The 14,768-nt window shown below is 34.3% G+C and overlaps 1 protein-coding gene across 3 annotated transcripts in view; it reads left to right on the forward strand.

Moving 5' to 3' along the window:
- sev (receptor protein-tyrosine kinase sevenless) overlaps positions 1 to 14,768 on the forward strand; it is a 343,357-nt gene that overhangs the window by 285,385 nt on the left and 43,204 nt on the right. For all 3 annotated transcript variants that reach the window (XM_081730952.1, XM_081730963.1, XM_081730953.1), the window contains exons 25-27: positions 6,945 to 7,156; positions 10,086 to 10,233; positions 11,402 to 11,658. In XM_081730952.1, coding sequence (XP_081587078.1) covers positions 6,945 to 7,156; positions 10,086 to 10,233; positions 11,402 to 11,658 — 617 coding nt within the window. The remainder of the gene's footprint in view (positions 1 to 6,944; positions 7,157 to 10,085; positions 10,234 to 11,401; positions 11,659 to 14,768) is intronic.

Below are 14,768 nucleotides of genomic sequence, written 5' to 3' on the forward strand. Positions count from 1 at the left end.
TATTTATTTCTATTTTCTCACGACTTACCTAAAAACCTTTTCCTCAAAGGGTTTCTTCAAGAAATATTATTCAATGAATCTCGGTCATACCTCGGGTAGAAGCGCCATGTCTTACTCATGAAACTTTGAAAGCCTTTCTATTGTGATATATATATTATATTTATTTATTTCGGAAACTAATATTTGTCTACTAAGTACAGTCGACGTGAGTAAATTTGGTTATGTAGATTTTTTTTAATAACTCTGGAAAGAATCTCTTACCTTTGTATCCAATTGACTTATTATAATATCATTTCAATACTCGCTGGTGTCTTCTTTAGTAATTCATACCTCGTTATACGCTAAACCTTTAAAAGGATCCTCTATCTTCAAGGAGATAATGAGACGTGAATAATCGGTAAACAAATAAACGAAGTACTAGAAAACTTACGATCAATTTCTACACTTTTGCCATTTATTAGGATCACGCAAGTCGTACTTAACAATATTGTAATGTTGGAAGGTTAGTACGCCAGTTACTTTCCACGAAAACTCTTGAACGCGGGCTTTTTTTTTTCTTTTTTTGCAATAGATATCATTTTGTCTGAGTTCGTTAATGAAGTCAATACGTTGACATCTTAACGAATAATGGCGACTTAACATTGTTCATTAGTGTACACGATAACTCTTGAACGAAAGCGAATGTTTGAATCTGTTTATTGCAACAGATAGCTAGATCAATTATCTCGATCAAATTCGTTAACGAAGTCTGTCCGTTAGCATCTTAACGGATAACAGTGACTTAGGTTTATCCGTTAGAGTACACGATAACTCTTGAACGAAACCGAATATTTGAACTGTTTTTTGCAACAAAGGCAGTAGAAGTTACACGTCTCGCCGTTAGATGGCAGTAAACGTCCTCCAACGGTTGACATCTATTGGACTACAATTGAAACTTGTAGTGCGTGATCCTTCTTTACTGTCGACCAGAGTTTATTTAAAATTATCCACACTTAGCCTACTTAGTAGAATGTGGAAAACTATTTCAATTTTCAATAAGTGGTTTAAGTGGAGAAATTTATCATAGTTTTTTCTATGTACTTTGTACATTTGTTTTTTCGATTATTCACATCTCATTAACTCCTTCAAGACATAGAGCCAGTGGTGCTATTCTAATCTTTTAACAATCGATTTTCTCTATCTTTGCCCCTCTCCCTCCTCTCTCTCTCTTTCTCTCTTATATATATATATATATATATATATATATATATATATATATATATATATATATAGGGATGATTCCTATTGTGTCCTATAATGTGTGTGTGTGTCCAACCAGGAAAGTGTCATATTTTGAGAAATGATAGTATTGGTCATAACAAGCAATCGATCGAGATATCGATAAAAACACCACTTTATTTTGTACACATTACTTCGAAGGTGAACAAACTCCATGGCTCTGGATAAGTAGAGTAACAAATAAAACACAGTTCTGACCAGAGCAGAATGAAATATATTAAAAACTATACTTACAATGTGTTACAGTTTCAAGGACCTAACGTCTGATGAAGAGGACGTTAGGTCCTTGAAACTGTAACACATTGTAAGTATAGTTTTTAATATATTTCATTCTGCTCTGGTCAGAACTGTGTTTTATTTGTTACTTCGAAGGTACATATCTTGAGAACCAATGAAGATATTGGAGTCATTCAAAAATGTGTTGCAGATAGCTAGCACACTAATAGGCATTAGGGGCCGTTCATATATTACGTAACGCTCTTTTTGATCAATTTTACCCCCTCTCTCTCCCTTGTCGCACTTCGTAATGCAAGGCTGAACCCCTCCCCCTTTTGTTATGTAACTGTTTTTGATTTTTTTTTAACAATTTTGCTTATTTTGGGGGTTATCATAATAAAAAAAAATAATGACAGAACTTTCCATTACAAAATCCTTGTATTTTGAATATATTTGCACTGTTTTTTCGCCGAAAAATCAAAGTATTAGAAAATGGTAGTACCTTAATAATTTTTTAACCCCATAAGGTTGTTTAATTTGTAATGCGCCGCTATTGTATAGCTGAGCGACGCATTACAAACTGTTCTTGAGAATATTTAAGGGATAGTGGTCCGTACCGGATGATTTAAAACATTCCAAATCTAAAAGAAATTACATTTTTTCGAATCGTTTTTGGATAAACAAACTGAGATAAATATTATAGTAAAGAAGACGTTTTGTGAGTTAAGTAATATGCATTGTAAAAATATGTGTCTTTAAAATTTGTGAGCCTCGGATCGAACATCGACGCTATCCGAACTGTAGTTCGTATATAATATTGTGATTAAAATTAAAACCATCAGATAGTACAATGAATAATTTTTTTAACGCAGAGTAATGGATAATTAGCTGGATGATGATTCCTACATGTATATGTTGATATGTGAACCTAGTGCCTTATTACTAAATTCAGCCCTTGACAATATAAAGTGATAAATATAATAATAATGGAATAAATATTGAAAATAAGTGTGATTATATGTGATAAGTGTATGTTAATAATAATAATAATATGTAAATTGATGAAGAGGCTGATAAAAGAGTAACCGAATTAATCTTTAATTAAGTATATCTAGCACGTTGTTTATTGAATATCATCCAGTAAATAGTACAAGGAATCATATTCTGCATGTACGTTTGATATGGATAGTAGAAAACATAATATCCTTTACTGTGGAAGTCTCCATCAACACCAGAACCTAAAATATGACAAACTATAAATTGTAATAACCCTTCTACACCGTGGTAAAAGTGAGATTATTACAAATTAACCAGTCTTAGTTTTTTGAAATTCCATACTGTCATTTTTCCACAGAGAGCGCACCCAATCTCTTAGGTCACCGATGATTGGCAAGAAGGAAGTGCTGCAGGAGGATACAGGTGAAACAGGATCTAGAGAATTGATATTGACCTCTTTTTCTGGAACCCGGGATGCTTCCTGTATTTGAAACTTCCAATGTCGACGATACGAAGTTCTCTTCCCCATAGACCACAGAATCGACGTGGCTGCACACTTGAAGTAGCAGGAACATCTCGTTTGTGAACAAGCTTTCTGCCATCTTCTTTGGACTTCAGTTTACCCCTTTTCAAATTATTCTTGTCCTAAATCAGTGCCACAATACGAATAAACTTGATTTCTATTGGAAAATTCAAATCTAAAGGTAATAAATTTAGTATGAGATAAATATCCAACAAATTCGGTTTTTTATATCTTATTTTGCTTGGATCGTTATGTCACGGAAAATATCATTTCCCAAAAAAAAAAAGAGTTTCTTCTGTTTCACATGCGAAACCCCTTGGAAAAATAGAGTGGGTAATGATTCAAATCGAAAAATTTTAGATCTATTCTCAGAAATAGAAATACGAGTGGGAACGCGAGGATATTTTCAAGCGGTAATTAAGATCGCTAACAACTAACTCCAGAAAAGCGTGTACCGTAAATACAATGCGGCGATAGTCACAAAACAGAACTTTATTGTATTGTAATATACGCAGGGTTCATCATCAGTCATGCTGGTGTCTAGTAGCGTCTTCAAATCCCTTCTGCATGATTCAATTTATATAGGCTGTATACTCTCAATTTTCCAAAACAATATAAATATTTATTTATAAAAATGAAAAGAACTGAATAAAATTATTCTGTTTAAAAGATTATATATAAAATTCAGAATAAAAATAGAGATTACAGAAAAAAACACGTTACTAACGAAGACGTTAACCACCTCCTCTCCCGGGTCATACTTCGTAACGCAAGGCTGAACCCCCTCTCCCCCTTTGTCGCGTTACGTAATGTGTGGACGACCCCTTACATACGTATCACATTCATTACAGATCTTAGTATCCCGGACAAAATCCCGAAATTCATATTCAAATTTCTATCTTCCCTTTCAAATTTCCGTCTGCCCATTGAATTGAAACAATTGAAAGTTGTTTGTTTTCACAATACAAGCGAGCGGAAAAAAGTACAGAAGTGCTTTCACTAATTTGTTTGGTGTCTTTCTTTCACTCTTGATTAGGCCTGTGTGTATATGTTTATGTCTGGGTATAACAAACTGTTCTGCGAAGTCGAAATATTTTAACAACCAGTTCTAGTGAATAGCACCACTGCATAGAACATCTTTTTTATGAGTCTTTGTTATGTAACGAGGTATGGATTACTGAAGAAGACACTAGAGTGTGTTGAAATGATATATGTCTTAAGTAGATACAAATAGGAGAGATTCTTTCTATTATTCAGCAAGTTTCCGATACCATCTTTAATTAAATAAAATTAACATTTACTTTTTTTCTGTAAGAAAGATAGACTTGAAATAGATTTTCAGTTATTCTTTTTCCTTCAGTACTTGTTTAGAACTTCTCAATAGTGTTTAAAATTTGGTTCTTCGGGAAAGCTGAAGTGTACACAAGGTTATTTTTCAATGCTAAGGCACACATGTGGGCATGACAAAGTATATAATCGAATCAAAGATTGCGAAATATTTCAAATGGTTTGGAAGAAAAAACAAACTGTTTGTGTTGACGCAAATATTTATTTGAACACAAACATATTTCTTAAGCAAATCATTTTTAAAATTTATATATGAGAAATACAGAAGGCCAGTTACGCATTATACATCTCATTAAAAATTAGTTTCTTAATAAGACAGACAATGAAAACTTAGATGGGGCTTGGAATGAATTCTTGAAAACTACAAAAAACATGAAGTATTATTTTAGTACTGTTAAAATTCTTAAAAGAAAACTAAAATTCATACACATACAAATATTGAAGCTTATAATAATGAAAACAATTAGTGTGTTGAAGTTTAAGTTAAAATAAATAACACGGATGAAACCCAAAATATGAGTTTGTTTAATTATTGATATCATTCGAAAAAAAATGTCGAATATATAACAATGTTCTAATTTAAAACAAATAGGAACATGGAAAATCACTCAGGAAGATATACAAGTATTTTTCACATTAATGCTATAAAAGTTATTTTACCTAGGATCCTTTCCAGACACCAATTTTATTATTCTTTTTGTAGCTATTTGACGACAATTTAAGTTGGTGGGCCAAATATAGTTTTCGAAAACATTCCTGAACATAGTAAATAAGTTTCAAAGGTTGTCCAATTAGCTGGATTGCAATGCATCCGTTATTTTCAATGTCTAAAAATTAAGCTTCGAATTACCATACTCTTCGTAATATTGTTTCCAGTATCACGAGATATGGTTTAAGTGATACGTGCTCGTATATTTGAATGCCTATTTCCTAACTTTTAACTCCTAAAGTTTAAATTTGTCCACCAACCTTTCTTTAAGACAAATTTAATGAATGCTATTTCGGGCAGTTATTATTTGTTATTATGATAATTATTTATTAACAAAATTCCGGATACACTTGATACGTAAAAAGTGTATAATCCAACAACTAAATTTATACTGTATGCAAAAGTAGACGGTTCGCAGGCCAAACATTTATTTTAATAAAACCAATTGATAAGAATCATATTGGTTGCCGTTTTAAAGTCTCCGCAGTGGCGGCTTGGGAGACAAGTCACATCGATAAAAATTGGTTATATCGCTTCAAACAATAAAGAAAACTTACCTAAAGTACTATTTCTTGTAAAAAGTTTTCTTCCCTTAGTTTGAGAAAAATAAAACTTAATATTGTAATGTACCACGTACTTGTGTTTATAAGCAATCACACATGCTCCTGTTTGTAAACATCAACTACATGTATTTACGTTGGAGTACTACACCTCACGTTGGATTACTACAAGAAGCAGACGAGGACCACCAGCACCACCTACAAGTCACATGACGACATGGGAGCAGCAGCGCCACCGCCACTTATAATGAAGAGGATTCAGCAGACAGTCACCAGTCTTCGATTGGTCTCCCCTCCTCTAGCTTGCCTGGAGCTCTAGGAGAAACCCAACCTCAAAGCCTCTAGGCTGCTGTGGGACTCTAGGCTTCCCTTCCTTCTGGCTTAGCTTACTTGGGGGCCCTGTCGGGATCCTGACCTCAGTTGCTTAGCCTTCTTCGGGGCTCTATCTCTTAACTCCCTCACTGCTTGCTGCGGAGCATTGGGGTTTCCTACACCACTCTACTTACGTTAGTTTGCCTGGAGCTCTAGGAGAAACCCAGCCTCAAAGCCTCTAGTTAGGCTTCCCTTCCACCTGACTTAGCTTACTTGGAGCTCTGTCGGAATTCAAACCTCAGTTGCGTAGCCAGCTTCGGGACCCTGTGACTCTTAACCCTCTCATTGCTTGCTTCGGAGCATTGAGATTTCCTACACCACTATACTTAGCTTGACTGGAGCTCTAGGAGAAAACCCAACCTCAAAGCCGCGGAGTCTGATGTGGGACTCTTGGCTTCCCTTCCACCTGACTTAGCTTACTCGGAGCTCTGTCGGAATTCCAACCTCAGTTGCTTAGCCAGCTTCGGGGCCCTGAGACTCTTAACCCTCTCATTGCTTGCTGCGGAGCATTGGGGTTTCATACACCACTCTACCTAACTTGCCCGGAGCTCTGTATACATCCTGCCTCAAGGCTGCAAGGTCTTGGGCTACCTTTTTCTACCTCGCATAAGTGAAAGTTGTAGTGTAATATTTTCTTTAAATACTATTGTTATATTAGAGGATTTCTTATAATAAACCGGTAATGGATTCCGAACTCTGATTTAGTCAACCTAGCTCTAGCTACCCCTTCAAAGGGAAGTACTTTACAATATTTACAGATTTGACTTGCCTTGCATCTCTAGTTCCCCTAGTTTAGGCTAAAACTATTTTCTTTTTAAAATTTATGTATTTCATTTATTTATTTATGTATTAATTTAAATTGAGAATTGATCAAGATACAATTACTTCATTCATTTCTCCAAATACACAACCTTGAATTAATTAATCATAATATTCTTTTCAGCTCCAAAATGTCTCTCCCCTAAGCAATACGCAGCAGAAGCTACAATGGTCAATAATACAGCCCAATCTATAACTCTGAGACTTCCTGAACCGGAAAGATACCCTGAATGTGAAAATATTTCGTTAGCCACTGTGGAGTACACAATATATTATGGAGCTGTATCCGAGGGACTTTCGTGCAATGAAACATCATTTCAGAATTGCTCTAAATTGGTATGTATGATTTGAGGCCATGTTTACTGAATTAAGTGATAATTAAGACTTACATTTCTTCTTCTTCTTCTTCTTCTTCTTCTTCTTCTTATTATTATTATTATTATTATTATTATTATTATTATTATTATTATTATTATTATTATTATTATTATTATTATTATTATTATTATTATTATTATATGATGAAATTAGGCACCTACTTGGATTATTGAATTATTGAATTATCGGAAGGAAAACCTTATTTGATATGAAACTTCTTCATAATATTTTGATGGGCAAATTACCATTAATTGAGGCTGTAAATTTTCATATTCCTAATATGTTAATAAGTAATTTTTTTTCAAAATTTTCAAATGGAATCTTATTCTGATAGATGTTTCAGTATATAAATGCTTAACAAGTAATATAGATATTTCAGTATATAAATGCTTAACAAGTAATAATAATTACTCACATATTGATATTTTTTTATGCTGATTTTCTTTCTATTTAGAGGCACTTAAATGCCATTTACCTATCACTTGCTATAAATTTTATTCCCTTTTGCATGTATTGTTTTGTATTTTTTCGTTTTTATTTTATTTTATTATTTTCTGTGTATGATTTATTATTATGGCTGTATTTTTTAAATTCTAATTATCTTTATTCTGTATGTTTTACTCAAGTTATCTTTGTATCTCTATGTTCTTATGCTTTACGATTTTTTTAATGCATACTTTGTGGTATTCACTCAAACATTACCTTTTAGAATTTGTAATTTGACTCTCTGTCCGTAATTTTCTAACACCAATATAAATTATTATTATTATTATTATTAAAACAAATTTTGTCAGTAGGTAGGGAAAAAGGCTTAAAATTGATATTGAACTAAAAATAATAGATAATTTGTGTCTGTAAGTTTTAATCTAACATTACTGTGGTTGTCCATCGTATCTGTATTTTTTAAATATTTTTTAATATCAGAGAAAGCACTAATACGCGCTATTATGGATATAATCTTAGTTACAATATGCTCACATCATTATGTTAAAAAAATAATTAAGAATTGAGTAACTGAGAATGTATACGGGTAATATTAAATAAGACTCTCAAGTGGAAAACTGCGACCTACTTTCCTTTGCGAATGACTGCAGATAAAGTTTGTCTCGGAAAGGCATAACTTTTTAGTACAAACTCAAACAGTTTACAAAATACTAGCATTGATTACCCGCTTTGCTGTGTTGAAATAAAAACTTTAACGCACAACTCCTTATGTGATATGTTTGGTAAAAATGATAGTAAAAATTAAATATTACTATTGTTGGATGAATTTGGATTTAAACAGAATCCGAAGTGTCATTGTTCATCTCAGCGACTCCGAAAACTATGGATTCGACACTAATATCGATCAGTTTCGGTCATTTCTATATATATATCTCCCCATTACCCCTCCCTCAAGCTGTAGGGCTGAATTTGGATTTAAACAGCATCCGAAGTGTCATTGTTCATCTCAGCGACACTGAAAACTATGGATTTGACATTAATATCTACGTTAAACCGTCAAAATGAAATGATAAAAATACTCCCAGGACCGAACCTTATCTCTGTTGAAAATTTGATCGAGATCAGTCAGGTGATTCACGAGTTATTAAATCACAAAGGTAGTTACTTTAATTTTTATGTATTTTTCTATATTCCCCTCCTCCCCCCAGGCCTAAGTTGCACCGTCAAAGGAAAATTATAAAAACTATCCCAAACCAGCCTAATCTGTGTTGCAAGTTCGATCGAGATCGGTCTCGTGGTTCAAGAGTTGTTAAGTTTTATTTATCTTTATATCTCTCTTTCCCTCTCCCGTACTTGTACCGTCAAAGTGAAATGATAAAAACACTCCCAGGCCCGACCCTCATTTATATTGAAAATTTGATTGAGATCGGTCAGGTGATTCAAGCGGTGCGAAGACACAAACATAGTCATTTATATATATATATAATTATTTAAGGATTCATTGCTAACTGAAATGAAATGTAAGATAAAAGTATTGAAGTTACCGCTTGAACAGAAAACCTTTTATGCGCACGCCTTAAATGAGTGTATGATATAATTTTAACTTTAAAAAAAAATTTAATCCAATATTTTTATGTCTGTATGGGAAAGGATATTACACGGATTTGAAGTGAAATCTACAGTTACGTCAAATTTGAAAGAACCTCATTTCATCAATATAAACCTTCACTTTTCCTCTCAGAATTATTAGATATCTTCATGACAAGGAATTTTTATAGTATTAATTTATTCTTTATTATTCTTGTTTTTGTCCGTACGATTTTAATAATGAATAAGTTTCTTAAAAAAAACACAATCCAAAAATCAATGTAAATCATTAGTAGAATATATAAGAAAAAGAAAGATGAAATTCGAACTGTAAACTGCTTTGATATACAGTGTTCTGGAACTTGGTGGATTCGTACCCCTAAAGGTTTATTGTGGAGAAACTAGTATTGTGGTTTGTCTTTCCTCTACACACCTAGATATTATGTCTGATATACTAATAGCAAGATCTATTACTAATTATGTGTGATCTGCGACCACGCTACAGAGAATCCCCAGTGAACTTAATTGAGAGAAGTAGAACCGTAAATTTCTTTCGAGAGAAGTAAAACCGTAAATTTCCTTCGAGAGAAGTAGAACCGTAAATTTTCTTCGAGAGAAGTAGAACCGTAAATTTTCTTCGAGAGAAGTAGAACCGTAAATTTTCTTCGAGAGAAGTAGAACCGTAAATTTTCTTCGAGAGAAGTAGAACCGTAAATTTCCTTCACTCTGGTTTTTCAACTTTCATTATTTTCAACTCTCAAATTTGCTTTATGGTAAACCACGAAAGATGCTGAAACCTAAAAATACGGAAGATTTCTATAGGAGTGTGAGTATATGAAGATCATTTTATTCACAGGTAACATATAACCACATTGTTGAAGTAACAGGATTAAAACCGTTCTCGAGTTATATCTTCATAGTGGCCTTGAGAAATTACTATAGTGACTTAAAAGGAGTTCATCCAGTGCAGGGTTCTCCAACAATATTTAAAACAGCACCGGGAGGTAAGTTGGATTTAAATAGATTATTTTTTGGTCTTTTATAATATTTGAAAAATGAATGTTTATTTCATTTTTCATTTTATATTTTTCATGATGTAAATAGTCCTGAAAAATAAAAACATTACGCTTTTGAATAGTTTCCCGTAAATATCTGCAATATGGTTCTTTAAATTGTAAAATTACCGTATTCGCTTGAACATAGTATATGACCTCGAATACAATACGATTGCAAGTTTAAGCTCCTTCGTGGCTAAGAGGTTAGTGTACGCGCCTTTGGCGTGGGAGACCCAGGTTCGATTCCCGGCGGGAGCTCATGTGATTGATTCCATGTTAATCAGTAGATCCCGTCTCATGTAGTCTCGCTGTTGAAAGGGACGTTAAACTCAAATCAAATCAAACGACTGCAAATTTATGAGATTATTTTTATGGAAAAATAAAAGTGCTCAGACGAAATATTACACACAGTTTGAAAATATTCAATAATTGAAAGATTGGCAATTTAAACCTTCTTTTGAGATTTAAATCTGAATCTTGATTATACCACTTTCTTCTGATTATTACCACTGCGTATTCAGTACTTTGGTGGCATACTCAGATTGATTTGAATTCTACATGAAAGTTTAGTGAAAATACATTAATAGCAAATTTTAAGTGTCAGTTAAATCGAATCATAACACGATAAATTACTATTACCTATTTCCTATACAGTTTGATTTTGACCAGTCACCCAACAGCATGGCATAGTAATTTATCGAATGGTACAGTAGTACATGGATGAAATAAGTTTTTATTTTATTTTATTTTTCTTTAAACGTAAGCTGCAATTGTCATACGAATATGGTTTCCATGAGTCTGTTTTTATGCTAAAAATATTGTACTATATTGGGATCAATACGATACTTAGAATTTTGCGAAGTTAAGAAGCATGATAAACTAAAGAAAGAAATATTCCTAACTATTGAAGGCATATTTAAAAAAATATATAAATAAAGAAACCTTTAAGGCTTACTTTAATATTTGCGAGATGGTACGCATAGATGATTGAAAATCTCAGTCGTCACTGTCATAGATCTAGATATTATTGTTCCTGACATAAATTTGCAAGTTTGTTGGAATTATTTGTGTAAAGCTTTTTTTATTTTATTTTTTATAATATATTTTCTTTCCTTAGCACCTTCACCGCCACAGAATGTGAGTGTAGATGTATTGAATCCGAATGAAGTTATTGTGAAATGGTTGCCACCTGACAAATTCAACGGGGAGATAGTTTGTTACGAAGTGCATCGGCGAACCGAAGGAACCGTTGGAGGGGTTCGTCAAAAGGAAGAACATTTTGTAGGAGGCCTGAACTGTACATCACTCGAAACGAAAGAATTCAAGAAAATACAATTGAAGAAGCTGCTTCCTGGTCAATTATATGCAATTTGGGTTTGTACTTCCTTTAGTTCTTAATGGTGTTGACTACCTGCGCCATCTTTGGTTAGTAGCCCATTGATTTACATGAGGAATTATTTTAGACTTACCAAACTATGCTATGTGTAAGTGTCGGAAGTCTTATAGAACGAGTTTGTCCGTCCATCCGTCTGTCGACAGGTATCAAAGTAAAACGGTAACAGATATCGAGATGCGATTTTCTGCAGGCAATTCATTGTCTCAAGAATAGGTTGCCTCTTTTTCATTAAATCTCTATTCAAACCAGAAGTGGCTTAAATTAGTCATTTCCGGTTTCAAAACTTATCACCATAGAACAAAAATCGTAATAGATTGCGGAAAGTGGTTTTTTGCAATCGAGTCAATGTATTAAGAGAGCATATGGTCACAATAGCAACACTCTACCCAAACCGGAAGTGGCTGAAATTTACTACTACTTCCGGTTTCAATACTGATTTTCATAAAGCAAAAACGGCAAGAGATATCGAGATGCATTTTTTTGCCATTGATTCAGCGTCCCAATAATAGGTTCCATCTTCTCTGTTAACCTATTCACTTTGGAAGTGCTTCAGATTAGTAATTTCCGGTTTCAACGTTTGATATAGAACCAAAACTGGAACAGTGACAAGCTGTTTTCTACAATTGATTCAGGATGGAAAGGAAACATATAATCACAACCAGCAACACTCTAGCAAAACCGGAACAGGTTCAGATTTACTACTTCCGTTTCCAATATTGGTTTCTGTAGAGCAAAAGCTGTAAGAGAGATCGAAATACAGTTTTGTGCAGTCCATTAATCTTCCTAAGAGTAGGTTCTATATCCTCCATTAACTCTCAATTCAATCCAAAAGTGGTTCAAATGCACAATTTCCGGTTTCAACTTTTATCGCCATAGAACAAAAGCAGTACGGCATAGCGAGGATACAAAAAGCAGTACGGCGGCCTTTTGATATAGATTCCGAGGAACAGGTTCTATCTTTTGATCTTATTAATCTATTGCAAGCAGTAGTTATAGATGTACTACTTCAAGTCTTAACTATTGAATTCTCGTAGTTTGGAAGTCAACGGTTATTTTACATTGGGAAACGAAACTCACTTGTTCCCGTTTTCTTCAGGGCCGGATTAAGGGAGGGACTTAGGGGGTCTTTAGCCCCGGGCCTCCAGGTGTACGGGGGCCTCCACTCTGATCAAAATCACAGTTGGCTGTCTAAAGAGAATCATACAAAATACAGTCATCGTCATAAGATAAAATATACCAAAAATACGAAACAGAGTCCCTTAACGTTCCAAAAGTACTTTCACAGGAATGTATTGAGCAAAGTCAGCAGGAGCCACTTTTTAAGTTCCGGGCCTCCAGTTGGGTTAATCCAACCCTTGTGGTTTTACTGATTTCTTAAAGTCTAGCTTATATATAAAATTAAATTTAGTACATAAATTCAGTGTACAAATTTAGTATATATATATATATATATATATATATATATATATATATATATATATATATATATATATATATATATATATATATATATATATATATATATATATATATATATATATATATATATATATATAATATAATATATATTAGTGGCGGCGATTGGACATTAAAAGTGGGGGGCAAGACATGATCTGAATATTTATTTATAAATGTCAATTTACCTGGTTAATGCTAACACTTTGCTAACCTTTGTTTGCCTGGTTAATGCTAACCTTTGTTTGCCGAAAGGTTGTATAACTAATAGAATACTCTCTTTTTCAGTTAAAATACCGTGTATCGTATTTCATATTTTATTAAGTAAATTGACGAGAGCAACGCAAGTAGGTACTAGCCCTTTGTATTGTTAAGCGACGAAAGTGTAAGAAGAGGTTTGTTTGATTTCTTCCTCATGAACATCTTAAAATTCTGTCCCGAAAAGTGTAACAAATTTGCAAAACATATAAATATTTGGTCTAGGAATTAATTCGTGCGGGTGGACAAGAGATGGCGCAACGAACGGAGCGTCCCACAGTTCCGTGTATCCACACATGTGTTGCAAACCCCTGTCATCGCGTATCGTTCGTAGTATAGGGCAGTGGATTAAAGCGTCAACAACACCAGTTTGTAGTTAAGTGAACATGGTGCAATTTGTGCCTGATAAAGTGTTTTTGCGGGGTGTCCTACTGCATTACTTTAACATGCAGAAAAGTGCGACTGAAAGTCATCGTATTTTGGTGGAAGTGTATGGTGACCATGCTCTAGCTGAGCGAACGTGTCAGAAGTGGTTTGCATGGTTTAGAAGTGGTGATTTCGGCTTGGCAGACCAAGAGCGAGCTGGACAGCCAAAAAAATTTCAAGACGAAGAATTGACAGCATTGCTCGAGCAGGATTCGTGTCAAACGCAGGAACAACTTGCAGCAGCATTAGGCGTTGATCAAACAACAGTCTCCAAACGCTTGAAAGCCATGGGAATGATTCAAAAAATGTCACATTGGGTTCCACATGAATTGAAAGACAGAGACGTTGAAAGACGAAAAACCATTTGCGAATTGCTGCTTCAACGACAGAGCAGAAAGGGGTTTCTGCATCGAATTATTACGGGTGATGAGAAGTGGATCCATTACGAGAACCCTAAACGAAAAAAGGTCTGGGTGAAACCAGGTGAACCAGGTCCATCACAACCAAAACGAGATATTCACTGTGCAAAGGTTATGCTGTGTATATGGTGGGATATAAAAGGTGTGGTGTACTATGAGCTGCTGCAACCGGGTGAAACTATGAATGGAGAACGTTATCGACGACAATTAATGCGTTTGAAGCAAGCTCTGGCCAGAACACGACCAGAATGGGAGAACAGACATGATAAACTTATTGTTCAACATGATAACGCTCGCCCACATGTCGCAAAACCGGTCAAAACCTATTTAGAAAATGTCGGATGGGAAGTTTTACCCCACCCGCCGTATTCACCAGACGTTGCTCCTTCGGACTACTACTTGTTCGATTGCATGAACAACGATTTGATTGGACAGCGGTTTACTTCTTCAGAAGATATCGAAACATGGGTCTCTGACTGGATCGCTTCCAAGGATGAGGACTTCTTTCGCCACGGAATCCGTACATTGCC

This window comes from Thermobia domestica, chromosome 1 (genome assembly GCF_964235325.1).
Source record: "Thermobia domestica chromosome 1, izTheDome1.hap1.1, whole genome shotgun sequence".
NCBI classification, from domain to species: domain Eukaryota; kingdom Metazoa; phylum Arthropoda; class Insecta; order Zygentoma; family Lepismatidae; genus Thermobia; species Thermobia domestica.